Source organism: Lutra lutra, chromosome 5 (assembly GCF_902655055.1).
Source record: "Lutra lutra chromosome 5, mLutLut1.2, whole genome shotgun sequence".
In the NCBI taxonomy this organism is placed as follows: Eukaryota; Metazoa; Chordata; class Mammalia; order Carnivora; family Mustelidae; genus Lutra; species Lutra lutra.
This window is the reverse complement of record NC_062282.1, coordinates 139,718,657-139,745,989: the sequence shown is the minus strand read 5'-3', so window position 1 is coordinate 139,745,989 and position 27,333 is coordinate 139,718,657. Positions and strand designations below refer to the sequence as shown.

The following is a 27,333-nucleotide window of genomic DNA, read 5'->3' as shown; positions in this document are numbered from 1 at the left end:
AATGGGAAGAAAAGAGTGATAAAATATTTGGATTTTTAATATTTAGTATTATGTAGGTTCTTAGGAAATTCTGCTTGTAGTCAAGTTCTATCTTGGATAATTTGGCTAATTATAGGTAATCTAAAGTAATTTTTCCTTTGAATTATTACTTCATGAACATTATTAAACACAATGAAAAATTGGGCTTGTGCTCCCTCCTTTAATTTTGTATAAGTGTTTGACTTGAGTGCATAGTAGTATTAGTAATCTGTTGAGTTGACTGTATACTTAAAATCTGATATATTTGCTCTACCTTCCTTTAGAGTACTTGACACATTTCCTGTAGTTTTGAAGACTTGGGTGTCACAGACTAAAAAGAGGAATGAATAGAGGGAACCTAAACCCAGAATCTTAACATTTATTCCTTAATTACTATGCTAAAAATTGAGAATATAAACTTGAAACTCTTAAAGTCCAGCTTTTAGAACATAAGTTGGTAATCAACTAGACATACAAATTTTCTAACTTCATAGGGTTTTTTGTTTCTTTTTTAGTCAAATTTGTTTATCTTAATTGAATTTGCTTATTCTTTATTTTCTCTTTCTGCTTAATATCAGTGGGTGTGGTAAGGTCAGACAGATTTTAAGGAGTAGTGTATTTATGTCCAGGATACACATTATTTTTTAAATTCTTTAAGGCATCTTATTTCTGGGTTTTAGTTATAATTTGTATACATTTTAAGAAAATGCCACAGAAAAATCAGGTTTGAACAATTACAATAAGAAAGCTAAATATGCAGCTTACTATTAGAGAGGACTTAAAAGATGAGATTATGTCTGTGAGGATTGCAGTTACTCAGGAAAAGGACTTAAATTGTATAAAGAGAAGTTTAGGTTAGGTATTAGAATTGTTTATGTTGTGAAAGAGGTCACATAGACCGAATGTTTTTAAGAATAAAGGGTAGATAATGTTGCATTTTGATTTTGCTTAGTTCTTCTGAAAGTGTAACCATGACCCTTTGAGAAACCTTTCAAGTCCTATTTTTCTATGAGTAAATTTGAAATATTTCAGATGGCATGCTTGATAAGGAACTTAATGAAGATTTATTGTACCAAGGACATATAATTTGGTTCTACATTCACCTTTCTTACAACTTGAATGCATTGCTTAGTACTTACCATAACATCATGTAGTAGGAAACATTGAGGAGAGTTGTAAGGAAATACTGGGACTTGACCTGCTGGATATTTGAGTAGTTTCTTCAGTGATAAGTGTTACTTGTTAAATGCCACTTTAGTTGACTTTGCAAGTTAAAAAAAATAATAATGGGAACGGTGTAATATGAGGGAGAAATTTATTTTGCATTAAAAATTATGACTTAAAATATACGTGTAAAGGTCTACAAGCTGAGAGATTGGAATGCTTCTTATAAAGGCAGTTTTCTGTGGCATATCTTAAAATTTAAAAATTAGAAAACAGGCTTATCTGTGGAATACCCAACCTAGTTGAATCTGGTGGGTCAGGGAAGTATTTCTCTTTGTGTACACTATAACAGTTTATGTATTCATTTGTTCGTTCCACTCAGAAAATCTAGATGACTGTCTTGAGTGAAAGGATGACCATCTAGTATTAAAATACTGGAAGAGAAGGGGAATGGTTAAGAAAGTTAGACTTACTAAGGTAACCAGAAACTACTTCTGGAAAAGTGTCCCTAAGATCCCTCTTGGTTTTCTTGAGAGTGCTTCACATTTTACCTTAAGACCATATTGAGTTTATTTCATAGATGAGGACCCAGTTCTACAGATATACGCAGAGAAGTATAGAGTGGCATGAAAGAGTTGTAGAATTCTTTTTTTGTTGATGCCTATACTGCACTACATGCTATACACTATCTGCGTGACTTGGGGCAAGTTACTAAACTTGAATACGTTTTTACTTGTCTTACAGTATATCAGGATTGTGTTCACTGCAAGCATGGAAAAATTCAACTGGCTTGGCTTAAACAGTTAGCATAGGTTAATTAGTCTACTCTTTCATATCAGGAAATATTTAGTATTAGCCAGTTCATCAGGAAGTCTTGTTGCTTCTTTCCACTATCTGTATTACAGCCATTTCTCAACCAGTACGGTACTAGTCCAAATGCTGGAATTAACTTGAATGGGCTCCTAATTGGCCTCTTTGTTTCTGTCCTTGAACCTCTATTAATACAGCAATCAGAGTCATCCTTTTGAAATACAAATCAGATAATATATCACCCTCCCCATTTCACTCCGTAAAAGCCAGAATCCTTATAATTGCCTACAGAACTTTACGTGACATTTGACATGCATTGCTCACTCTGGTACCTCCTTGATCACTCAGCTCCAGGCCATGCTGATGTTTTGCAGCTCCTCAAAGGTTCTAGGCATTTTCCCACCTTAGTAGTTTTTTGTGGTTTTTTTTTGTTTTTTTTTTTTTTTTTCCCACCTTAGTAGTTTTTTCACTGGCCTCTCCCACTGCCAGAAAAGCTTTTGTTCCCAGATATCTGCATGGCTGATTCCCTTATCTCTTTTAAGTTCAAGTGTTCAAGTATCCTCTTTCCAGTGCAGTCTTTTCTGATGGTTGGCTCTATTCTTAACCTCTTCTCTTTCACTTGCCACCAACCATACCTTATATACTTGGTCACATTTGCTCTATTGCTATTGCTCTATTGCTCTATCCTTTCTTTTTCCACAGCTTTTGCCAACTTGTCACATAGTATATAATTTATGTGTTTATTGTATTTATAGTTTATTACTTACTAAAATACAGTTTCTGCTAATACACTGAGTGTTCAGAACAGAAAGTGACATGTAGTAGATGCTTAATAAATATTTGGTGAATGAACAAATGAATGTCATCAAAGATCAGGCTCTGCCTTTCTGCTCTTTCATTGTTAGCACATGTTTCAAGCAGGAGAAATATTTTTAACTTCCTTCCTCTGAATTTTGTATAGCCTGATTTATTTTATCTTATTTTCAATGAGTAAATAGAAGTTTAAAACCCTCAGTGATTCTTCTAAATTTATCAGTACCTTTCCTTGGAGCAAATGTGAAAAACAACTACAACTGATTACCTCTTGTTGAGTGTGATATTAACTTTTCATCATTTCCTTTATGTCTTCCATTTCTTTTTTCCTCTTCCGCCCCATGCCTCTTTTCATGCGTTCTTCCTATATTTTCCTCTCTCTGTTCTGCATCCATCCTTTATATATCTATAACCTCTTTGACCTTAATACTGAATTGGTGAGTATTTACCAATACTTATTAATTTGAAAATGTATCTTTTGTTCAGTATCACTCATCACCAGGGAATTGCAGATTAAAACTATAGCGAGATACCACCTCAAACCTGTTAGAATGGCTAAAATAAAAAACAAAAGAAACAAGTGTGGACAAGAATGTGAAGAAAAAGGAACACTCTTACACTGTTGGTAGGAATGCAAACTGGTACAACCACTCTGGAAAACAGTGTGAAGTTTCCTCAAAGAGTTAAAAATAGAACTACCTTATGATCTAGGAATTGCACTGTTGGGTGTTTACCCAAAGAATACAAAAACACTAATTCAGAGGGGTGCATGTACCCCTATATTTATTGCAGCATTATTTACAGTAGCCACATTATGGAATTAGCCCAAGTAACCATGGATAGATGAATGGATAAAGAAGGGATATGTATGTGTGTGTGTGTAAAATGGAATATTACTCAGCTATTAAAAAGAATGAAACCTTGCCATTTGCAGTGATGTGGACTGAACCAGAGAGTATTTTGCTAAGCAAAATAAATCAGTCAGAGAAAGACAAATACTGTATGATTTCACTTTATGTGGAAATTAAGAAACAAACGGGGGGTAGAAAAAAGAACAAACCAAGAAACAGATTCTGTAGAGAACAAACTGATGGATACCAGAGGGGGTGTGGGTGGGCTGATGGGTTAAATAGGTGATGGAAATCAGGCAGGGCACTAGTCCTGATGAGTGTGGAAGTACTGAATCACTGAATTGTATACCTGAGACTGTTGCACTCTGTGTTAACTGATGGTTAGCAGAGTGGGCTGGTAGGTAGGGGAATGGGTGAAATAGGTGATGGAAATTACAGAGGACACTTAACTATGATGAACACTAGGTAATGTAGAGAATTGTCGAATCATTGTATTGTATACCTGTAAGTATTATAACACTATGTAAGTAGACTATAATGGAATTAGAATTAACTTAATGAAAAACGTGAAAAGGTACACGTAAGTGAAAAAATACACATATGTCATAATATATGAACATAAGGATTATGAAGATAAAGGATAGTTTCATGGCCTGTAAGAAATGCAGAAATTGATAATGATACTAAAGATTGATGGGAAGGAAGAAAAACCGAATCTCTTCCTTTAATTGTCAGATTTAAAAACACACCACTTTCTAAAGAATTTTAGAATTTTCTTTTTTTTTTTTTAAAGATTTTATTTATTATTTATTTGACAGAGAGAGACACAGAGAGAGAGAGGGAACATAAGCAGGGGGAGTAGGAGAGGGAGAAGCAGGCTCCCCGCCGAGCAGGGAGCCTAATGTCGGACTCAATGCCAGGACCCTGGGATCATGACCTGAGACGAAGGCAGATGCTTAATGACTCAGCCACCGAGGCACCCTAAAAAAGGGAATTTTCATTTAAAATGTGTAATTGAGGAAAGCAAAGTAGACACATTAGGTACAACTGCTTTGAAGACTAAAGTTCCATTGAATGTGATTACTGTCACATTTTGCAGATGACAAGCAAGTAATGATCATTGGTATTAAAAAATAATGACATTATAGTACATTTATATAATAGAATTTCATGTGGTAAGTGAAAACGGCATTAGAGAACAATATTTAATGCTAAAGAAAGGTATCTACAACATACTGTTTTGTGTAAAAGGGTACACAACTACAAGCATTAACAGTGTAATATTTTTGTGAAAACCAGTTACCTGAGTTTGGGTGTGTAGATACTCACACTCCTAGAAAAAAACATTAAAGGGTAATTATCTCTGGAACAAAAAATTTTCTATGTTTCTGTTCTTAATTTTGATGTAAATTTAGTACTTTTAAAGTAATGGTTATTTGCTGTTTGTTCTGTGTAACCCTTAAGAAGTAAAATTTTCTGTTTTTTTTTCTAGAATATTATTTTCCAAAATGATTCCTCAGAATACTAGTATGTGGTAGGGTGAAAAAAGGAAACACTATAGACTGTTGAGTCTTGTTAACATACCGTTTAACAAAGTTAAACCAGGTTTATTTCCTGTAGGACTTCTCACGGTACTTAACATGCTACTGTCCAGGGGCACCTGGGTGGCTCAGTGAGTTAAAGCCTCTGCCTTAGGCTCAGGTCATGATCCCAGAGTCCTGGGATCGAGTCCCTCATCAGGCTCTCTGCTCGGCAGGGAGCCTGCTTCCCTTTCTCTCTCTCTGCCTGCCTCTCTGCCTATTTGTGATCTCTCTCTGTCAAATAAATAAATAAAATCTTAAAAAAAAAAACATGCTACTGTCCATTATAACTCAGAGGAATATGTATTTAGTATATTCCAGACTGTCTTGATTGTAGAAACATTCTTTTTCCTGGAATACTGCATGAGACTAGTATTCCACAAAACTCACTTCGGAAAGCTGTTTTAGAATATAAGTCGTTTGAGGTAATTACATTTAGGTTTGAAATACTGGGGTTGTTCCATGTTTGGGTATGACATGTTTTGTCTTCTACGACGAATAGCTTACACAAACTGCTCTTAGCCGGATGCAGTCTACACAAGTAAATAATAGTATTGGAGAACTTGGGTCTTAAAATTGTAAGTAAAGTTCCGGTGGGAAGATAGCAACATTTCTTTAACACAAAATTAGTGTTCCTGTTGCATCTCATTTTTAGCCTGATAATATAGGCAGTTGTTTATTTTAAGCCACAATGTAGTTGTCCTGCACATATCTATTAAATGCTCTATTTCTGTGATAATGTTTTCATGTGTGGGCTAATGACTTGAAGTTTAATTTGTTTAAATATATAAAAACAGAAGTTAACATGTAAGCCAGGATAAAATATTCATCTTAACCATTGTATAGAATTTGACTTCATAGAAGGTTACCAATGTTTTTCAGAAACTTTAGGCATATTTCATAATCTCACAATGAGATTAAAGAAATTACTGTTTACATTTGTTCCACAGGAAAAAAGGTACATTAAATGAAGTAAAATACTGTAATTGAAATGTAGTCATTAAGGAAAGAATGGTTTTTTTTGAAAAATGGGATTAGATAAGTAATCATTAAATGGTGGACCTTTTTTCTTTTTATGAAAGAGTGTTAATTTTTTATGGATGATGGAAATTCGGCCTTTTCCATTTTCTGCTATAGGAAAACTACTAAAGTTGGGCTAATAGTGATTAATAATGATGTTTCCCTTATCATTTTTATTTTATGTGGTGTCATATGGAAAAAAAGGAATCAAACTTTTAGCAAAACCCTTTTAAAAGTAGAATTTTAAAGAAAATTTAGCCACTGTCAAAAAAGGATCAAAGCTGATTTGATAATTTAAATCTCCTGACAAAGAAAAAAACTAGTAGTTTTTCTGTTTTGGTAATAATAGGAATAATCAAAAATAGTTGATTGAAATATGTATAGTGATATATATATGTTGGGACTCTGAAATAATAGCTGGGAACATGGTGATGCCACTCAAAGATAAAATTATTCAACAAATTCATGTACCCTTTTACAACTCTAATACTTTGCAGGGTGAAGTTTGGTAAGTTAATCACCCTCCTACGTCCCCCACCTCCACGACCTACTGTGTCTCTTTTTACATAATTACGAATTTGCAAAAGATAAAAAGCTTTTTAACCCTTAAATTGCTTTTAAGAGTCTAAAAATAAATTAATGTGAAGGCAGACTGAGGATATTGTTTTACCTAACTTTTATTATTATTTATGTTTATTCTTAAATCTAGGTATCTTCAAAGAACAGTAAAGCATCCAACTTTACTACAGGATCCTGATTTAAGGCAGTTCCTGGAAAGTTCAGAGGTATTATTTCTACTTTAAATTTTTATATGATATGAATGTTGTCATTATTTGTGTTTGTTATTAACTTTTGTAAAAATATATGTCCAGTAAATAGTTGGATTGGTAAATGGAATAAAATTATTTTTTTGGCTTAGTATTTTAATTAGCTTTAATTATTTAAATTACTACCAAAATATCTTCTTTACGTTGATAATTGTAGGATGATCAGTTTCTTTTTCAAAAATTTTAAACGACATTTAGAAGAATGACTTACAAGTAGTCTAATTCTCAGTGCCCAAGTTTTTGCTTTAGGCATTAAGTTGAAATAAGTTTATTCGGGCCTTCTTTTAGAGACATTTGAGTGTGTTCATTTGTCTACATTCTAATATTCTTACTGAGGTTCTGAAATGCAGATTTGTGACTTAAAAGAGCTTAAATTATCACTGTGCTTCCCCTTATATTTGAGATGTTTGGTACATTTGGGGCTTATCACAGTTTAGAATTTTAATTACTACCCTTTGAATTTAAAATAATTTATTTGAATCCCAGAATTTTTGAAAAACACAGAATCACGCTGTCCTAACTGAGCCTAAGGAGATTTTTCTCAAGACTTTCTTCTTTCCTTATAAACAAGTTTATTTCTGCAAGCAAACAGGTGGCCAATGTTAAGGTAGTTGGCAATTTCTTAATATATTTTGACAAACAGAGTGTTGTTCCATCTAAATGTAAACGTGCAGAAGAAAAGCAAATGGAAAGTCTATTTTTTAAGTTTTCCTTTGAGAGTGTACAAGTGGTGTATTTGAGAAATTAGATCTCACTATTGAAATGTATGAGAGTGAAGAAAATACAACCTCCTTTTTTCCTTTTTCTTTTCATTCTTTCTTTTTTTTTTTTTTTTTTTTTTTTTTTTTTTGGTAGGGGTGTGCAGTCCCTTTTGTGCCCCGTTAAACCTCCAGCCTTTTAACCGGTTTGTTTGCCCTTATTTGTCATTCAATCCCAGCTGCCTAGAGCAGTTAACACACAGGCCCTGAGCGGAGCAGGAATATTGAGGATGGTGAACAAGGCTGCAGACGCCGTCAACAAAATGACAATCAAGATGAATGAATCGGATGCGGTAAGAGCTGGTTTTTCGACTTCAATAATGAGATGAATTAATGAGCCCCACAATTGCATTTTAAAGCTGTACAAGTAGAAAATAGGATATTAATTTGCTTATTGAGTTTAGTTCTCAGCCACATCAGTTGACTACCATGGTTATACATGGCTAATTTGTTGCTTTAAAACAAGGAATGTGCCTTGCTATTGGTAACCTAATTTACGGTGGTTTGTTCTTGCTAAATTAGCTCCATTTTTCATTTCTTTTCTTAGTGGTTTGAAGAAAAGCAGCAACAATTTGAAAATCTGGATCAGCAACTTAGGAAACTTCATGCTAGTGTCGAAGCCTTGGTCTGTCATAGAAAAGGTGTGTTTGCCTTGTCTTTTTATGTGTTTAACACTGTAAGTTAATTCAAATATTTTATTTAAATTTTATTAAAATGAACATTCCAAGGTTTCTATAGAAGAGGGAGAGCAAAAGTTTAAGAGAAGATTTTCTATTTGAATCTTGTTAATGTTTTTTTTTGTTGTTGTTCTACTTTAGCCTCACTTGTAGTTGAGAAATCGAAAAATCCTGAGCTTGTAAAAACATATTTTGAATTTCAGGTTAAAACTGTTGTTCATTTGATTAACTCTGTTAAGCATACTTAGAGTTTAATGAAGATGTCTTATTAGTAACTGATATAATTAAAAATACCAGATTAAAAAATTGATATTTGAAATTTATCTTTAAAATTTTTTTGTGTACCTATATTTCATAGAATACTCTGAATTATTTTCTTCGTTTTTGAACAACGTTATTGGAAAGTCTGGGGAGAGGAAGTTTGTAAAAAACTGATAGAAAATTTAAGTTGTGATTTTTAAAAATTCTACCATGAAATGTTTATTGTTTTTTTAAGAATACAAGGATCTTAATGTTAGGTTTCTAAAATACTTAATAAGTAATTTACTGCCATTACCAGTAATCCATTTTAGTAAAAACAATTACAGAAATACATCAGTGCACTCATTATTGAAAGTAGTTTATAACAGCTTTTACCATTTGTACTCTGTGTCTTAGGGAATTGCTTTATGGTTCTTAAGAGAATTTTATGTAATGCAGAGCAGTTTCTAGGCAATGTCAGTTTCTAATCAATGTATTATTAGTCATTGACATTATGTATTCTGTAAACATCTGTTTTTCTTTATTCAAAGTATCTGAAATGATAATGTTCAAAAATCTTTCAGAAATTTTTAGTATTTCTACTGAGCATTGTTTAAGCATTGTACACACACAAAAAATAAGATTTCCATAATTGTATGTATAACTTACCTGGCTTTTGTCTTATTAGCTAAATGATATTTTCATTAAAAATTACATTTTCAATTTCACCTAAATGTTTAAAGGCCAAAAAATGTAATATAAATTGATTGTAAGTGTTCCCGTTGCATTCCGTTTTAAAAATAAATCTGGTCTTTTGCAAGAATACATAAAAGCAGTGAGCCCTTTAGAAAGAAAGGGGAGGCAGATTGTTAAATTATTAAACATCGTTCCTTTCCTGGGAATATAGGCAGTAGTTCTTCTTAGTTTTCCTTTAATGTTCTTCTTAACTCTCAGTAGAGCTCTGAGCACTTGGCATTTATGCCAAAGGCATTTTAATGACTGGTTGTTTTACGTTAATTATTTGAAAATAATTATTTGAATGATACAGGAGCTGATAAAATTTAGGGGAAAGGTGGAAAAACCATAGTAATATTTAAAAACTTTACTAGAGAACACTAAAAGTGAATACTTTCTTGTTTCAGAACTTTCAGCCAACACAGCTGCCTTTGCGAAAAGTGCTGCCATGTTAGGTAACTCTGAGGACCACACTGCTTTATCTAGAGCTTTGTCTCAGCTTGCAGAGGTAGAGGAGAAGATAGACCAGTTACATCAAGAACAAGCTTTTGCTGACTTTTACATGTTTTCAGAACTACTTAGTGACTACATTCGTCTTATTGCTGCAGTGAAAGTAAGCTTTATTTGCAATCTTCCCTTGAGTTCTTCTCACTTCTGTGGTTTGGTTTGCGACAGTTCGGTTAGCTGGAAGGCATGTACTTAAGTGTTTAAGTTCCGTATTCTACCAGTACATATAATGGGTTCAAAATGATGATTCATAGCCAGATGTTTTCTTCTACTATGACTTGGACAGTGTAGTAAATATAATTGATGTTTTTAAGAGATCTAAGAAATGCCAAATAAGGTAAAACTGGTTAACATTTACTTTCATATTTACATATATAAGTTTACAACTAGGTGGTAGCATTTATTCATTGTAGCATGAACTGATGAACTGAAACTAGCCATGGGTTCTTAGTAAAGGTATAATAGGAAGCAAAACAAAACCAGAGGTGATTGGTGCACAAGTATTGTTTAATGGTGGCTTTTAGCATGTATTTGGACTATAAGCAGACATTCTGTGCATACACTGAAGGGTGTAGTTACTGTGTATTTATAGATGGAATGGGACTAGATTAGATAATAAATTGTGTTCTCGAGTGGTAATGTTTAAGAATAAACAGTTCAGTTTTTGAGTAATTGGGAGAGTAATCGAGTTAACTAGTAAAAATTGGTACTCTGTAAGTATCTCCAACAATCAGACAGTTAAACCGAGTATTACTTCATTCTGTGTTTCAGAAGGTACTTTAAGGTCTTGTTGCATCTTTTAATTATTGTTATGAGCATTAATTATCATGGGGTGGAGGAACTGGGAATTCACCTTTTATTGAAAGTTAATGAGACCTTGTTCTTGCTTTCTTATGCAAAATTTTTTCAACTAAAGTCTACAATCAAGTTAGTATTCATCTGTAGTCAGAACATTGATACACTGCATATTTATTTATGATCCTTTTCTCAAGCTAATTGTAACAATTATTGCTAGAGGGTTCTTAGCACTTCAGAATGGTGATACCTTGGGTTTGGTAGATTACCAGTTTTGCCTGTATTTACTCTTAGATGTTACTCTTTATATTCCTGGTGGTTAACTTTTCAGTTATTTGAAGAAGTTAATATAGAGGTACCTGGGTGTCTCAGTCAGTTAAGCCTCTGCCTTCCACTAAGATCATGATCCCAGGGTCCTAGGGTCTAGTCCCACATCTGGCTGGTGGGGAGCCTGCTTCTCCCTCTCCCTCTATTGCTCCCCCTGCTTGTGCTTCTCTCTCTCTCTGTCAAGTAAATAAAATATTGTAAAGGAAGAAGTTAATATAGATAACAGTTATTAGATTGTACTTTGCTATATATCAGCAGCTTGTGATAAACAAAAATCCAGTTCACAAATAATGGTTCCTGCTTCTCTCCTACCTGCTCCCAGCCTCATTCCAGAATTCGCACTATCATGAGGGCTGCTGTAAAAAAGTTCGGGTGCCTTTCAAAATAACTGTGGGTCCACAAAGGCAAGCTGGGCAGTGTCTGTGAGAAGTGCCATCTGAGAAGAGCTAACCTGGGAGGACACTCCCTGGTGGGAACGCCTGCTAGTGTCCTGGGTGGTGAGCCCCCACCTGGGCAGGCCTCGTGCTGCCTAAATCTTCCTGTGTATTTTTACATTTTCTGAAATTACCCTTGGATTTATGTTTCCCAGAGTAACAGTGACACTAAAAGAGGTACCACAATCAACTGAGTTTGGGAGATAATATACAGTATCCCTGTCTTACTGATTCACAGAGCATTAAAATGCTCAGAACTGTCTCTCAGTAAAAAATAAAACATTTAACTTTGTTTAATATAGAGACTTCCAAATTCATACAAACAGGAGTTGTTTTCCATTTAATATCTTTTTACATGAATGGAACAGAGTTTGGAAAGAACTGAACTAGTGATTCATTGACTAAAAAAAAGTTAAAGAGCTGTGCTCAAGCTATACCTTGAGGTTGACTGAGCTCTTTTCATGTTGGCTTTGTGTTTTCTGCTGAAACCAACCCAGGTCAGCTGCACCAAAGAGTTGAGAAGTTACAGAATAGTGTGACAGGGAATATTTTGTGCTCTTTACATTTGGTTTGGTTTTTGTTTTAAACTGATTCGTTTGTGTTTGAAAAAGTGATACATGGACATAATAAATCCAACAGCCCAAAAAGGTCAAGTTCTCAACCCAAGACTGCTAGACTCTCTTTCCTTAAGTTAGATGCTGTTACATTCTTGTGTGTCTTTACAGAATTAGCTATGCACGTATGAAGGCTCTTTTTTTCTTCCCATTTCTCTCTTTCTCTTCCTCCCTCCCTCCCTCCATCTCTTCCTTCTTGAAGAAGGAACATACTATATGCACTGTACTTTGCCTACTTTTTTCATCCTTGATATTTTAGAGGTGTCCATGTTGGGATATGTTGAGATGTTAAATTCTTTTTATGTTTGCATGGTTTTAGATAGCATATTAAAGTACCTTACATTATTTAATCAGTGTAGTTGTAAATACTGTTCTTTGAAAATAACTCTTCGGGCATAAAATACCTAGAAGTGGAGTCACTTGGCCGAAGGGTATATGAATTTTAAATTTCAATAGATACTCTTATATTACTGTCCAAAGAGATTATACTTCTTTGTACTCCCATCAGCATACATGTTGCTCCTTCTCTCACCCAATGATGAAGGTATTTTTTTGTATAAGCTTACATTTCTTTGGTTAGTTTGAATTTAAGCATCTGTGTAGATGATAAGCCATTTGTATTTTGTGTGTGTGTGTGTGTGTGTGTGTGAGTGTGAGTGTGAACTCTTCATGTCCTTTGTCCAATTTCCTCTTGTGTTTTGTCTTACATATTTCTAAAAGGTCTTTAATACTACTTAGCCCTTTTGTTTTTAATCATATCAAACATACTTTACTTTTTAAAAAAATACTTATTTGCGAGAGCAAGCATATGCCCAAGCACCGGGTGGGGTGGGGGCGTTGTTCAGAGGAAGAGGGAGAGAAATTCAAGCAGACTACTTGCTGAGTATAGAGTCTGATGCAGGGCTCAATCTCACAACCTTGAGGGGATGACCTGAGCTGAAACCCAGTCGGATGCTCAACCATCTGCATCACCCACGTATCCAAAAATACTTTTCTGATGATAAATTTGAAACTTAGAGTACTTTGAGAATTAGAGTATAGGGCCAAAGCGGGGAAGGAACTAAGACCCTTTGAAATTCGGACCCTGAAGAAAGATAAATTTCAGCCATTTACAGTATTACCTAGGCCTGGCCTTATATCCAGGAAACACCTATTTTCCTCTTTGTACAGAACATGGCCTCTCATGTCCAGGACTCCATTTTTTGACTAGCACTATTAAATAGTAAACTCATTGCCTGCATTCTCATGTATTGGCCTTCTGTGAATCACTAAAGTAGGGACAGGGGTTGACAATAATGGTTTTCAATGTGTTTAGCACTAGAACTCTTGATAAAAAGAATTCTCGCAGGGAATCTGAATTTATAAAATACATCAAATACGTTTTTAAACCAACCCAGTAGATGGGTTTCCCAAGGAGTTGAAAAGCCTCATTGTTTAGCTATAAGTAATCAGCATCCTTTCGGGACTCCAGGAGTCTGAGGAACATACTTTCAGATTCACTGAATTGCAGTGTGATATTAATTAAAATTACAGTTGCAATGTCTTGATAGGCCAGGAAAAATGTTTCACAACTGCAGTCTTGTCTAAGCTAGACCAATTTGTATATAAATGTGTAACATAAATATGTCCTGGGGTCCTGGGATCGACTCCCGCACTGGGCTCCTTGCTCTGTAGACTTTGGAACAGATCAAATTTGGATTCAAATCCTAGCTTCGTCACTCTATGAGCATGGATAAATTAACTTCTATAAGCCACAGTTTTCCCATATAAAAGGAGGAAAATGAGATCTATATTAGTGGCCATGAAATAAAATGAAAAAAATGTAGCACATGAAATGCATCTTGTATATGGGTTTTGCTTTTTGTTTTTAAAGATTTTATTTATTTATTTGAGAGAGAGTGAGTGAGTGGAAGAGCAAAAGCAGGGGAAGCAGTAGAGGGAGAGGGAAAAGCAGGCTCCCCACAGAGCAAGGAGCCCAGTGCGGGAATCGATCCCAGGACCCCGGGATCACGATCTAAGCTGAAGGCAGACGCCCAACCATCTGAGCCACCCAGGCGCCCCTTGTATGTGGTTTTTGTTTGTTTATTCAGAGCTGTTCTGTTTCGTCCAGTCATAGGAGCCTTTTTTAATTTTTGTTTTTAAGCAAATGAAAATGGATGTTTCTTTTATATCAGCATGTTTATTTTCATTATCCCAATATCTGAGATTAGTGTGTTAAGTACTTGCTTTTTTGTGTTTGTTTTTAGTAATATCACAGCACTTCTTGTATTTTGAAAGTATTTCAGTGTTACTGTCACTTGCTAACATTATGTCCTTCACTTACAGGGTGTGTTTGACCATCGAATGAAGTGCTGGCAGAAATGGGAAGACGCTCAAATTACTTTGCTCAAAAAACGTGAAACTGAGGCAAAAATGATGGTTGCTAACAAACCAGATAAAATACAGCAAGCTAAAAATGAAATAAGAGAGGTGATTAATATAAAATGCTTTATTTACCGCTTTACTCAAATTTTTCATGAGTCATTCATATATGCATAATTTTTCATAAATTTTTTTCTGAACCATTCAACACTAGCCATTTTTCCATAATTTTAAGAACTGTGTTAGAATTACTTTAACATTTTGATCATCATTAAAATCTCCAGAGCCCTTTGGTATTTCCACATGATTATGGAATGGATAAAGAAGCACACAAGGAAAAGATTTAAATTAACCTTTAATAATTTCTTTTGAGATGGTCAGTTTGATTTCAGTTACTTACTTTATGTCTAAGAGTAGCTTTAGAGCATAGACTTACCCCACATTTAGCTTTCCAAGCAACATTATCCCCCATATATATGTACTATATATGGTATTTTAGTAAATTTATATAAGTTTATTATAATTTATACACTTTTTTTGCCATGCTTCAATAAGGAAATTGAAGAGGTAGGACAACCTTTATATTACTAAAAGTAAATGTACCTGCTCTTTGAAGAGTATGTACCACTGTTTTGGTTACATAGTGGGAAAATATCATTTCATTGCTTTAAGTCTTCAGTTATTTTATTTTAGCTACTCCATTGGTCACTAATCATAATGTTTTGTTGCTTCTGTACTGAACTTAATGTTTACCAGTAGGTCTTCAGTAAACCATAATTCCACTTTTTTTTTCTTTAATCTGAGCATTTAATATAAAAATTGTTTTTAAATGTTTGTTGTACGGTTTTCTTAATTTAAAGTATTTCCATGGGCATATAAATTGTGGTGAACATGTATTCTTGAGTTGGTAGAATGTTGTTGATACATTATGAAACAATGATATCAGAAAGAAATGATAAAACTACCCCAACACTGCTAAGTTGATAGTGAATTTTATATTCAAAAATCTTTTCATCTGTCTTAGTCATATTTAATTAAGCTATGAGGATTGTAATTGTTTAAGTACTAGAATATCCTAATCTTGAGTATGTGTCTGACAGTGAAATATTAATGAAAATTAAGCTGATAGGCATTTCTAGTATTGAAAAGTTAGATAAAAGTTTGAATGATCCTGATTGGGCTTTGCCATTATGGAGCTTCCTTAGGGTTTACAGAAATTAAATTAAATGAGTGATCGTGACAGCTAGTTCTATACTATTTTCCTTACAAGAATTAAAAATCTGCATTTTTGTTTGTTTCTATTAGTGGGAGGCAAAAGTACAACAAGGAGAAAGAGATTTTGAACAGATTTCTAAAACAATTCGAAAAGAAGTGGGAAGATTTGAGGCGAGTATAATGACGTGGTCCTTGTTTGCTATGATTTTGTAGTAAAATCAAACTTAGTTTTGTACTGATGGACTTTCTTTGTTATCGTATTACAGAAAGAACGGGTGAAAGATTTTAAAACTGTTATTATCAAGTACTTAGAATCATTAGTACAAACACAACAACAGGTAAGCTAATTTTTTTTTATAGCATAACATACAAACTTCTTCTAGAACTTACTTTTGGTATACTTTTTCATTTTAAAGATGTCAGTGAAAGAGAGTTTTTAAATTTAATGGAGGAATAAGGAACAGATTAGAAAAAAAACTCATGATCACAGAAGAAAACATGGTAGTTAAATTGGAAACTCTCAGGTCGTTTTTGCCTTTACTCCTCAACTCCAGTTGAGATACATTTTTCCCAGATTAACACAAGGAGAACGTTGCTGAACAGCGTTTCCCTTTTTCAGTCTTCCTAGAAGGTTTTATTTCCCCAGTGATCACACATGTTTGAGTAAATTCTTATAATAAATTCTCTTCCATAACAGAACTTAAAAACTGGCTTTTTTAAAGCTTGGGGGTGGGGTTTTTTATTGTTGTGATTTTTATTTTATTTTGTGTGTAGTAGGTGGTGATGGTATGCCACAGATGGTATTTGTTTCCTTAACTAGAGAACAGAAGACCAGCTTTTAATTAAAATCTGTAACAAGATAATATAAATTTGAGTAATCAGATTATTTGATATCATGAATTGAAGAATTTCTTTATCCAGCTTTAAAATATGTGGATTAGGAAGTTGCTTATATAATATATAATAGATTGATTTTTAATTGAGAGATGACATTATACCTTTAAATTATATTTACTCTTTAAATACTTCAAAATTTATGTGAATTTGTTTTTAAAGGAATTGTTTTAAATATAACTTTATACTTTGATTAATTCTGTGGACTGCGGAAGAAACTGACAGCAGATTCCTTTTACTCTCAAACACATGTCCCTTTCTTGCCTAATACTTTTTTCTTCCACCTTTTTGCCATTGTTTTTTGCTAGAGAAACATAAAATGTGAATATCCTCTGAATACTATGTTATCACTTTAAATTGGAAAAGTTCATTGCAGTTTTATTATTTAAGGTATTCTCACTTAATTTACATTAACAGTCTGCTTACAGAGTTTTGCATAAATAAGATCTTAAGTTGTGAGGTTTTTTAAAAAATTTTATCATTTACATCAAAAACTGAAATTAGCCTATAGTAATTAACATTTTAAATAATTTATACTTGAATTACATTGACAGACTTCAGAATGGGAAGTTTAAATGATCCCTCATAGAACTAGACTTTAGTAAATGTTAATCATTGTTAGGTTTTTTTTAAAAATGCTGTATGGTATATATGCATGTAAGTGACAAAAAGATAATTAGAATATCTTTGATTATGATCCACAGCTGATAAAATACTGGGAGGCATTCCTGCCTGAAGCCAAAGCCATTGCCTAGCAAGAAGATTTCTGTTACGAAGATCTTGTATGTTTGTTCCAGTTATGCTGAATTCCGCAGTGAAATCATTTAAAACCATCTAAATAAACCACTCTATATTTTATGAATTACATGTGGTTTTTTTATATACATATATATGTGTATATATATATATACTCTGACATTTTATTACAAGCTGCATGTCCTGACCCTCTTGGAATTAAGCGGACTGTGGCATGACGTTCTGCAATACTTTGCTGAATTGAACACTATTGTGTCTTAAATACTTGCACTAAAAAGTGCACTGCAAGGCCAGAAAATTTTACAATATTTTTTCTTTACATTCTGTAGTGTGTTCACCCTCTTTATGAAGTGAATTATCAATGCGTTGATTAATGTTCACTTACACATTCCTGTACAGAAATTATGTTTTTGTGATTACAGTAATAAAATGATATTCCTTGTGAATTATTAGTAACAAATTATTTGGGTATGTAAATGTGTTAGAGAGCTTTTAAAAGTATTTTTAATCAGAAGAAATTTTTGCTTCTGGATGTATATAGGTGATGCTGTGATCCATTAAGTTTTTCTTAGTTGACAGAAAAAGCTGAACTCTTTCATTATAAATGATGAACTGAGGGTTAAGTTCTCTTCTGAAATCATCATAAACCAAAGAACATTTATCTTTTGATTCTACTCTGGGGAATGCTCCTGTCTTGAGTAAAGGAGAGAATGAATACTTTCTTTGCTTGTTTTACTCCCATCCCTATTACCAGTGTCCAAGTTAGGAATTAGGGAAAAAATGTATTTGTCTGCTTCTGTTACAAGTCCTGTGATTTTGCTCAACTTCTTATCTTCAAAGTCCTAGACTTCGCATGTATTTGATTTATTCTTTGCCTTTTCTTTGTTTTCCATTTTAAAGTAGGTAAGATCATCTGTGGTCGTACCTGACAAAGAATGGTACCATGCTGAAATTCCCCATGATTTGTTGAAAAAACAAGGATAACGTGAAGTACATTTGAAGTAAAATGAAATTTGTCCTTGGCACCCTTCTTAGTGATTCTGCATCTTGTTCAGATGGCTGTTACCTAATCCTTGATGCTAGGGAAAGTTTTAACTTGTGACTGGCATCAGAGTTTTCATTTTTTAGAGTGTTCTTAAAGATGCCCCTCTTAAGCTTACCAGCTCCATCTCCCAGCTCAGTCAAGTATGGTATGTGGAACTGAGCCCTCTCTAGCACTTTACTGGATACATATATCAGAGTATTCTCAGGATATGTTTGCTTCCACCTGTTCAGCTGAAGTTTAAACCCTGCTGTAGACATTACTGATTTTTAGACTCCTGGAACTCAGAAGAGTACCTAACACATAATATGTTAATAAGAAAGACTTGATGAACAGGAAACGAAAATCCTGGAAGATGCAAAATTATACATGCTTCCTTAAGAAGAAGAAAATGAAGCAGAAATAGGACTTCTCCTGTTGCTTCTTTACAAATAACTTAGAAACTTTTGAGAAATGAGCAGTTCATCATAATCTATATCACAGGCTATATTGTTGTACCATTAGTACCGAGCAAAATCTACAGTGATGTTCTACTATTGCATCCACCATCACATTACTTCCAAAGGTACAGTTTACATAGTAGGTTAATAACTTAGTTATTCCCGTCAAGATCTTCCATTCCTCTGTGGTATGTTCATTAGAATATTCAGTACCTCCAAATAAAATAATATTTTCATTCTTGATCAGGCCGAAGAGAGTAACAGCCCCTGACCCCGTTCCAGACTTTCTCTTAACAACCTTTGCCAAAAAAAGGAGTCTGTTGGAAATATCAAGTAAATGATACGATCCTCTGGTAGTTACCAACCTTTTTAGTATCTTCAACACTCAGCCCACCTCCACCTATCAATCTCCACATCCATTCATGTGACTAAAATACTTTCACTTCAGTAAATAGAACAAGGGCATTAATATTGCTGATAACATAGTCTTTAGTATAGGTCTGATTTTTTTTTTCCTTAAGCCAGATAAAGAAGGACTAAACCCGTTCAAGTGGGACAAGCTGAACCTGGAGTCAACATACATGTGTACAGTCAGTCTTGCTTCTGTCACTTTGTAGCTACGTGATTTTGGCCTTATCACATAAAACTCATCTATAAAACAAGGGTATAATAGACTGTTTTTCCTGAAGTGCCTTTCCACTTTAAAATAGTTTGCTTAAAATACCAAACTTCAGTATCAATATTATTCTATTAGGAAATCAAATTTTAATTAAAATCACCTATTAATCTTAAAAAAAAAAAAGCTGCTCTAAAATCACCTATTAATAAAACAAGGCTAGAACAAAAATACGTCAAAATAAGGTTTCTAAAACCAAAAAGGATGTTTGCCTGATGGTATTTTGACAAGCTATTTTCAACTATCCAGCTCGTTCTATACATGCATATATATTCATAGTAACCTCAAAATACCCTTGTTTCATTGTTGCTCTTCTTTAAACTTTTTAATTTCGATATCTGGATCTAGTAAAGTTTTACAAGTTCCTTGTACAAGTTGTTTCATGAATGGTCTTTTAAGAAGCCTTTTTAAAAAATCAGGTTTTTCTGGAGGAATGGAATCAGATAAATAGAGAAGGAAGAGTATATTCTCTTAAAAAATGCTTCTTAATGTCTAAGGGAATTATGAAGACTTCCATTTTTCTGTCTTAATGCGTATGACTAGTTACAAATGGCTACTTCACTTTCCTTGTTGTGTCTCCCTGCTTGGGTAGTCCGTGACTCACAAGAGTCAAGGATGGACAGCAGAAATTCAGTAATAGTAACTACTGATAGGTTGAGCAAAATTCTTGTTTTCAAGGTAGTGAGGAGGAAAGAGTACACGTGTAAAAAGTCCATTCACTGGCTTGGGAACTGTGCAGGCATTTTCATATCCTGTTCCTTAGTCTGGAAATGTGTGTATTTCTCCATGGGATATAGTGTGTGTTTCCAAGTATTGAAAAAAGACTTTGAAAAGAACCACCATTCCCTTCCTTATCTGAAATCTAGAGTCTGATTAAGTATCATTGCTAACTTTCACAGTGAAAGATTTGGTTTCAAGTAATAATGAAGGTAAATGGTTGACCAGACAGAATTAGCAAGAAGAGGGGAATGATGAGAGTGATGTAAATATGAGCTAACCCCTCTGTTTTTTTACAATCAGGGCTATGAAGAGAGGTCACAGTCATCTGTGGATGAGGTCCATAAGAGTTGAGACTAAAAAAAATGCAATGTGAGCCACATAAGTAATTCTGAGTTTTCTATAGTCCAATTTGAACAAGAATGAAAAAAGTTAAATATTTAAACCCAGTAGCTCCAAAATACCATTTCAGCATGTAATCTGGTATATCAAGGATTACTGTGATGCTTTACCTTCTGGTTTTCCTGTTAAATCTTTGATATCCCAAAGTATTTTACCCTTTCATTACCTCTCCATGCACACTAGCCACATTATAAGTGATGAGTTGTCACACGTGGCTAGTGGCTAGAATACTGAACAGTGCAGGTTTGAGCAACGCCTGTGTAGATAGGGGCTAAGTCCCAACAGCTGGTTTATTTACAATCTCATATGCAGTGAAGAATTTGAAGTGAGATAAAAGGGACTAGTGGCTGTTGCTCTCAGGTATGATCTAGGTGCAAGACTTTGCAGCTTAGTTCTTTGCAGATACTGGATACTTAGTATCCACTGTGCATAAATTGTAGCACTGTGTTGCCAGAAGCCACTAAAGACTGTAGTACAACTTCTTCCTCTTACTGATGAGCAGATCCAGAGCTTGAATCCTTAGGATTGAATTGATTTTTCCTGTTTTCCCTCTGTTAACCATCTGTGAACATTCATTCTTGAAAATGTGTGATAAGCTTTTCAAGATTCCTGTTCTAATCATTAACATATATAATTCGAGGAAGTCCTCTGGCATACAGAGAAGTCATTTCTTAAAACTGTTAATTCAGAAGTGGCTAAGAATAGAAGATTGTACAAAACAAGAAAGTTGTGGCTTGCTGTCTAATCTTTTAACATATGCAAAGAAATTAAAAATGCTTACCTTCCTATCTCTTGTCACATACTTTAAAAAAAAAATTCTTTAAGGATTGAATAATTAAAAGTATTTTTTTTTTAACTAACTGGATCAAGTGGAAACTTTGTAATTAAAGCCAATTAAGGTGAAGCTGCCTGTTAATACACAGGAAGTTTTTTTTGTTTTTGTTTTTAAAGGCCAGTTAATGGGATAAACTGCTTTAAGGGAGTACTTTGAGAAAAAAGAAGGTTCTATTTTAAATTTATATATTTACCTATGTAACTGTTTAATAAAAACTAAAATCAGACAAAATTTAACAAAACTAAACAATAAATTGCCTTATTGCTTCCATAGTCAAGTCTCGAGTTATCTCTTGATTTTAACTTACATTTTCCAGTTTTTTATTTCAGATGTTCTCACTATATAAGTGTGTGTGTATTTGTATGTGTACATAAATATATGTGTACATGCATCACTGTAGGCTTTTCAAACAACTTAGGTTCTAAATTTCAATTGAAAATGTTTCCCTGCCTCCTGCAGTTGAGACATAAACTTTTTATGCTGTCATTTATGTTGCTTGGTACCATTATTTTACCAAGACCGATTTGAGTTGATTCTGTTTCTGAAATGTATTCCCTTCTTACTTTTTCTCTCCCAGAGTCCAGATCTTGTGACCAGATACCAGAACTGTCTTAAGTCTCCTACGAAATACACATTCTTCACTCCCCGTATACTGTCAGTCCAGCAATCTGCTACTAAAATTACCTTTCTAAAGAATTCTTGCCACAGTACCATTCACAGAATTCCTCAGTAGCCCCCCCTTACAGACTACAGATACAGTTCCAAATGATAGAAAATCTGGTCTCAAACTACTGCCTGTCCTGGCCTTATTACCCTTTACCTTTGCTTTAATCACATGCTGCTGCTGTCTTGTGTGCATGCTCTAAACTTTCTGGGTCCTTGCTGTTGTTGATGTTACCTTGTCTGAGTTAACCTTTTCCCCTTTACCAGCAATCATTTAAATCCTATCCATTCTTTAGACTAGGGCCAAATTTTAAAAGTCCACATCTTCCATATATCCTTTTTAGACTCCTAACTAGAAGGACTCTGGTAACACCTTGTGCCTTTCAGACTGTACTAAACTGATGACTTTGTTGCATTATAGCTGACGGTTGTCTGGTCTATCTGCTTTGATTAGTGTGTGCCCCTTGAGGAATGACTATGCCCTTGTTAGTTCTCATAGAACCTACAATGGTACAGTCACAAGATGTGTATAGTGCCGCATCTAGCCCACGAGTTTAAACCCTGGCTCTAGAATCTACGTGATTGACTTTGAGCTCATTATTTTTCTATAAAATGTAGTTTCCATCATCTGTAAGTGGAGAGTACTGATAGTACTTGTTCAGGTGCTCCTTAAGGGGATTAAGATCATTGATGCGACTTTCTCAGCAGTAGCAAGTGCTTAATAAATACTAGCTATTTATCCAGTAAGTGTTCACTTAATATCTCCATCTGAATGAAGTACCTGCATTTTGGTTATTTGGGGCTTCTATAATAAAATGGGTGTGCGCTTGACTAGATAAATGGGCTTACGAGAAGGATTTCCTCGAAGAACACTGATCCAAGAGATCTGCTCTTGGAGCCCTGAGGCTGAGAGTTTACGGGGCGGGGGGGGCGCTTCTAGTTAAAATCAGATTGTATTCAGACAAAAAAAGTTCAGAACCACAAACGGGTCTTGTAAAGAAATGAGCTAGAGAACGTTTTTTTTTGTTTGTTTTTTGTTTTTTTTTTTTTGACAGAGATAAAGTAGACAAGTAGGCAGAGAGAGAGAGAGGGAAACAGGCTCCCTACTGAGCAGAGAGCCCGACTCGGGGCTCGATCCCAGGACCCTGAGATCATGACCTGAGCGGAAGACAGAGGCTTTAACCCACTGAGCCACCCAGGCACCCCTGAGCTAGGGAACTTTAAAGGAGCCTGGGGACAAAGAACAGAAGGGTGACAGAAATGTGGGACTTGCTTAGGGAAAGAAGTTTATTTCCACCCACAAGAACTTTGCGGAGAACTTTGTAAGAACTTTGAATATGTTGCAGACTAAAGGAAGTCATAAACAATGAAGAAAAATCACGGAGAATACAAATGTGATCATAGTTGATGGAACAGGAGTCCGCCAGCCAGGCGTCGGTGAGGGTTTGACCACTCAGTGGAAGAAAGGAGATAGTCCAAGCAAATGGGAGATATAAGTGGGTAAGTTTCATTCAATAAATATTTGTTCAGTCTCTATTTTGTGTCAGGCCCTGAAGCAATGGATTGAGATCAGGAAAATACAAGAAAATTGCCTACAATGATGTCCAGAGTTTGGGCTCTGATGACTTCAGATACTGCTGCTTTGCTTAACCGAGATCTTAGAAGAGATGTAGGTTTGGAGAAAGTGAACTTCTTTGGGGGTGTGTTGTCTTTGAGGTACTTTTGGACATCCAACATGAAAATACGAAAGCGAGTCAGAACTAAATATTGTATCATTATAGAAATGCAAACATGCTCTCCCTTCAAACCATGATTGTTCATGAAAGCGTCAGAGAACAAACAGATTAGTTTCTGAAGGACAAGTCCCGGGTAAAACTAATCTCTCAGGTGAAAATGAAGATAAGAAGTCTGGTAGATGGAAAGAGTCTCAGTAAGAAGTAAAGATATTTCTGAACGAAAAGGAAGGGAAGGTTGCATGTATTTGGAAATAAAGATTGAAAACTCTTTTCTTGGGAAAGTAGGAAATTAAGCCCTCGGGGTGCTATCAACAGGAAAGTCAAAGATTGCTGGTCAAGGAAATGGTACATGTTTGGAAAACAAACGCAATGAGTAAGAGGGGTAATGACTCAAAGTTGGAGATCATGAATTTACAGGGAAGCCAACCAAACAAAGTATCCATTTTTTCAGCCATGAGGACCTCACAGATGGTTGGATTCATTCAGAACTAGGGATTGTTGATGGGTATGAGAGAAAGTCAAGGGGAAGGGGATTTCAAAAATCAGTTTAAAGGACTAGTGAGACAGGCACAAATTGGGAGATACAGATGCGATGATAATGGTAAAAGGAAAAAGTCAAAGAAGGAAACCTAAGTTACAAAAATGATATTAACTGTTAGTATATTGGCATTAAAGATTTTATTTCTTTATTTGACAGAGATCACAAGTAGGCAGAGAAGCAGGCAAAGAGAGAGGGGGAAGCAGACTCCCTGCTGAGCAGAGAGCCCACAATGGGCTTGATCCCAGGACCCTGAGATGAACTGAGCCAAAGGCAGAGGCTTAACCCACTGAGCCACCCAGGGACCACCTCTGCTGTTTATTTCTAAGTAAATTGCATGTCCTATTTTTTGAGTTGTCAATTTTAGACATCATCTACTCTTTTTTGTGGCAAATGGACATTTAGTTCTCTTCTTTGGCCATCTGTCTTCCTCAACCTTTTGCCTGCCCCCCTCAAGTGTAATTAGGTTAACAATTCCCAGTTAAATCAGTATTTAATACTTGGAATATTGTGCCTATACAAATATTGTTCATCTACAGAAAGTTGTAGTATATTTAATGATTTTCTTTCTTTTTTTAAAAAAAGGGGTTTTTTGGATTTGCTTTGTGGTTTTTCGGTTTGATTTAAATTCAAGTTAGTTAATATATAGTATGTTATTAATTTCGGGGTAGAATTTAGTGATTTTTCAGTTGCATGTAACACTCAGTGCTCATTACATCACGTGCCCTCCTGAATGCCTATTCCCCAGTTATCCCCATCACCTGCCCACCTCCCTAAACTTTATTTTTCAGAACAATATTGGATTTATGGAATCTTGTGAAAGTAGTATATATAGAGTTCCTCTCTATGTCTCCTTCACTCATTATTAACATCTTCCATTAATATATACATTGGTTAGAATTAATGTAGTAATTATGCTGTTGTTAAGTAGAGTGCATAATCTATTCACATTTCTTAGCTTTTGCCTTAATGTCCTTTTTCTGTTCCAAGATGCAGTCCAGGATGCCACATCACATTTAGTCTTCTTGTCTCCTGCTCTTCTTGGTTGTGACAGCTTCTCAGACTTCCCTTGCTTTCAGTGACTTCCTACTTTGTTCCCGAGGTAAAACATGCCTTGATTTTTTTCATTTGGTTGGTGCGTTTCTTAAAATGTATTGCTAATCTTTCCCATGTCTTCAAATAGTCTCTTAGTCCGTCTTCCCACGAGACCACTCACATCCAGGTTATCTAGCCTGATTGTTTTCCGTAAGCAAAGTCCCCTGGGACCTTCTGTTTTCTCTGGACCTGTTACCTAATTGGATGTCCCTTGCTTTTGACTTTGGAAGTACGTTTAGCTTTCTCCTGGGGTTTATTTCCTGCATCCTGGGTCTTATGCCTTCCTCTTTCTTCACTTATGCTCCTCTGTTGGTGTAGTATATTCTGCAGTACTTTTGTAGGTTGAAAAGAAGATATGTTAGAAAACATTGTGAAGACAGCTTTCAAAACGTCTGTTGCTGGAAAGAGGTTGCTCTAGTCTGGACCTTTTCATACCTGGCCCACAGTGGTAATTCTGAGGATTCCCTTTGCTTCTCCCTAGGTTTTACCTCCTGTTCTCGATAGCCCCTGCCTTCCTCTTTCTTGATTCAGCCCTCATTTTGCTGGATATACAGAGTATCCTGGAAATGGATACATAGAAGCCATACTTCGAGACTTTATTTTACCTTAATTTTTCAACGATAATTTAACTGAGTATATGTTGAAAGTCATTTTCTCTAAAATTTCGAAGACATTGCCTTATTGTCTTCTAGCTTCCAGTGTTGCCGTTGAGAATTCCAAAGCCATTCTGTTTTCTGACCCTTTACGTATAAGCGGTTTCCCACCCCCACACTGCCCACCCCCCTGGAATCTGTACGATCTTTTATTGCCAGTGTTCTGAAATCTTACAGAGATTTGCTGTTGTGTATGTCTGTTTTCATCCAGTGTGGGTGCTTTCAATCTGGAAACATGACATTCAGTTCTGGAAATTTGCTTGAGCTGTTTTGCTCATGATGTCTTCCCTTCTGTATTCATCTTCTCCTTCTGGAAGACCCATCGTGGATATTGGATGTCCTGGACTAGGGCCATTGTTTTTCTTATATTCTGTCCCTGTCATTTTGTTCCTACTCTCTGATTATACTTTTTTGATTTCTGACCATTCCTATTTTTAAGTCCTCTATTGCTCTGAGGTTATTAGTGACAGTTTACTTTTAAAATTATTTTCTTTTCTGTGTTTCTGTTTCCTCAAAATTATTTTCCTATTTTGGTCTCTCTTCCATGTTAGATGGTTTCCTCAGACATCTGTTGATTTTTTGGATATCTCTTCCTGTTTAGCAGTGGGAATTGAAAGCTAATTAGATGGTCTGAGCATAGTTATGGGACCTGCGAAATTTGAGTGTCACTGAAGAGGGATATCATTGGGCTCTTCGTAGGGAACTTCAGATGTGGGTGTCTCCAGATTTTTCCTCTTGGGCTGCTCAGATTGCCCAGAGAATACTTTTCCTGTGTCCTGCCTGGAAGGTAAAGGTACACAGCGGCAAACCTCTGTACGCTTTCAGCATTCATCATTCCATATGTGTATCATCATCAAAGCCCAGACCCCTGCTGTTTTTGGATAACCGTTTTCATGCCCTCAGCCAGGTTATCAACTTCCAGTGCAAAGACTCTCTTTTACCCTCTCTTGAGGACATACCCTCCAGAACAGTGTGGAGCTGGGGAGGGGATTAAGGGATCTTTTGATTCTCAGCTCTCCCTCCATCTTCCTTATTTTAGCCAGCTACCTCCCATTCTAGAGGTACCTGCTCTTCCCTGTTCCCTGTTACTGGGCCTTTTGACTTGTGTTGTGTAAATGAGGTTGGTTTTCAGCTTCCTCA

At 35.2% G+C, this 27,333-nt stretch overlaps 1 protein-coding gene across 1 annotated transcript in view; it reads left to right on the top strand.

The window, feature by feature from the left end:
• The window catches only part of SNX2 (sorting nexin 2), a 53,488-nt gene extending 35,646 nt beyond the window's left edge, over window positions 1-17,842 (top strand). Inside the window, exons 8-15 of the mRNA XM_047729748.1 lie at window positions 6,966-7,041; window positions 8,021-8,134; window positions 8,389-8,482; window positions 9,901-10,106; window positions 14,496-14,639; window positions 15,837-15,917; window positions 16,013-16,084; window positions 17,345-17,842. Coding sequence (XP_047585704.1) covers window positions 6,966-7,041; window positions 8,021-8,134; window positions 8,389-8,482; window positions 9,901-10,106; window positions 14,496-14,639; window positions 15,837-15,917; window positions 16,013-16,084; window positions 17,345-17,395 — 838 coding nt within the window. The 3' untranslated portion in view covers window positions 17,396-17,842. The remainder of the gene's footprint in view (window positions 1-6,965; window positions 7,042-8,020; window positions 8,135-8,388; window positions 8,483-9,900; window positions 10,107-14,495; window positions 14,640-15,836; window positions 15,918-16,012; window positions 16,085-17,344) is intronic.
• The last annotated feature ends 9,491 nt before the right edge of the window (window positions 17,843-27,333 follow it).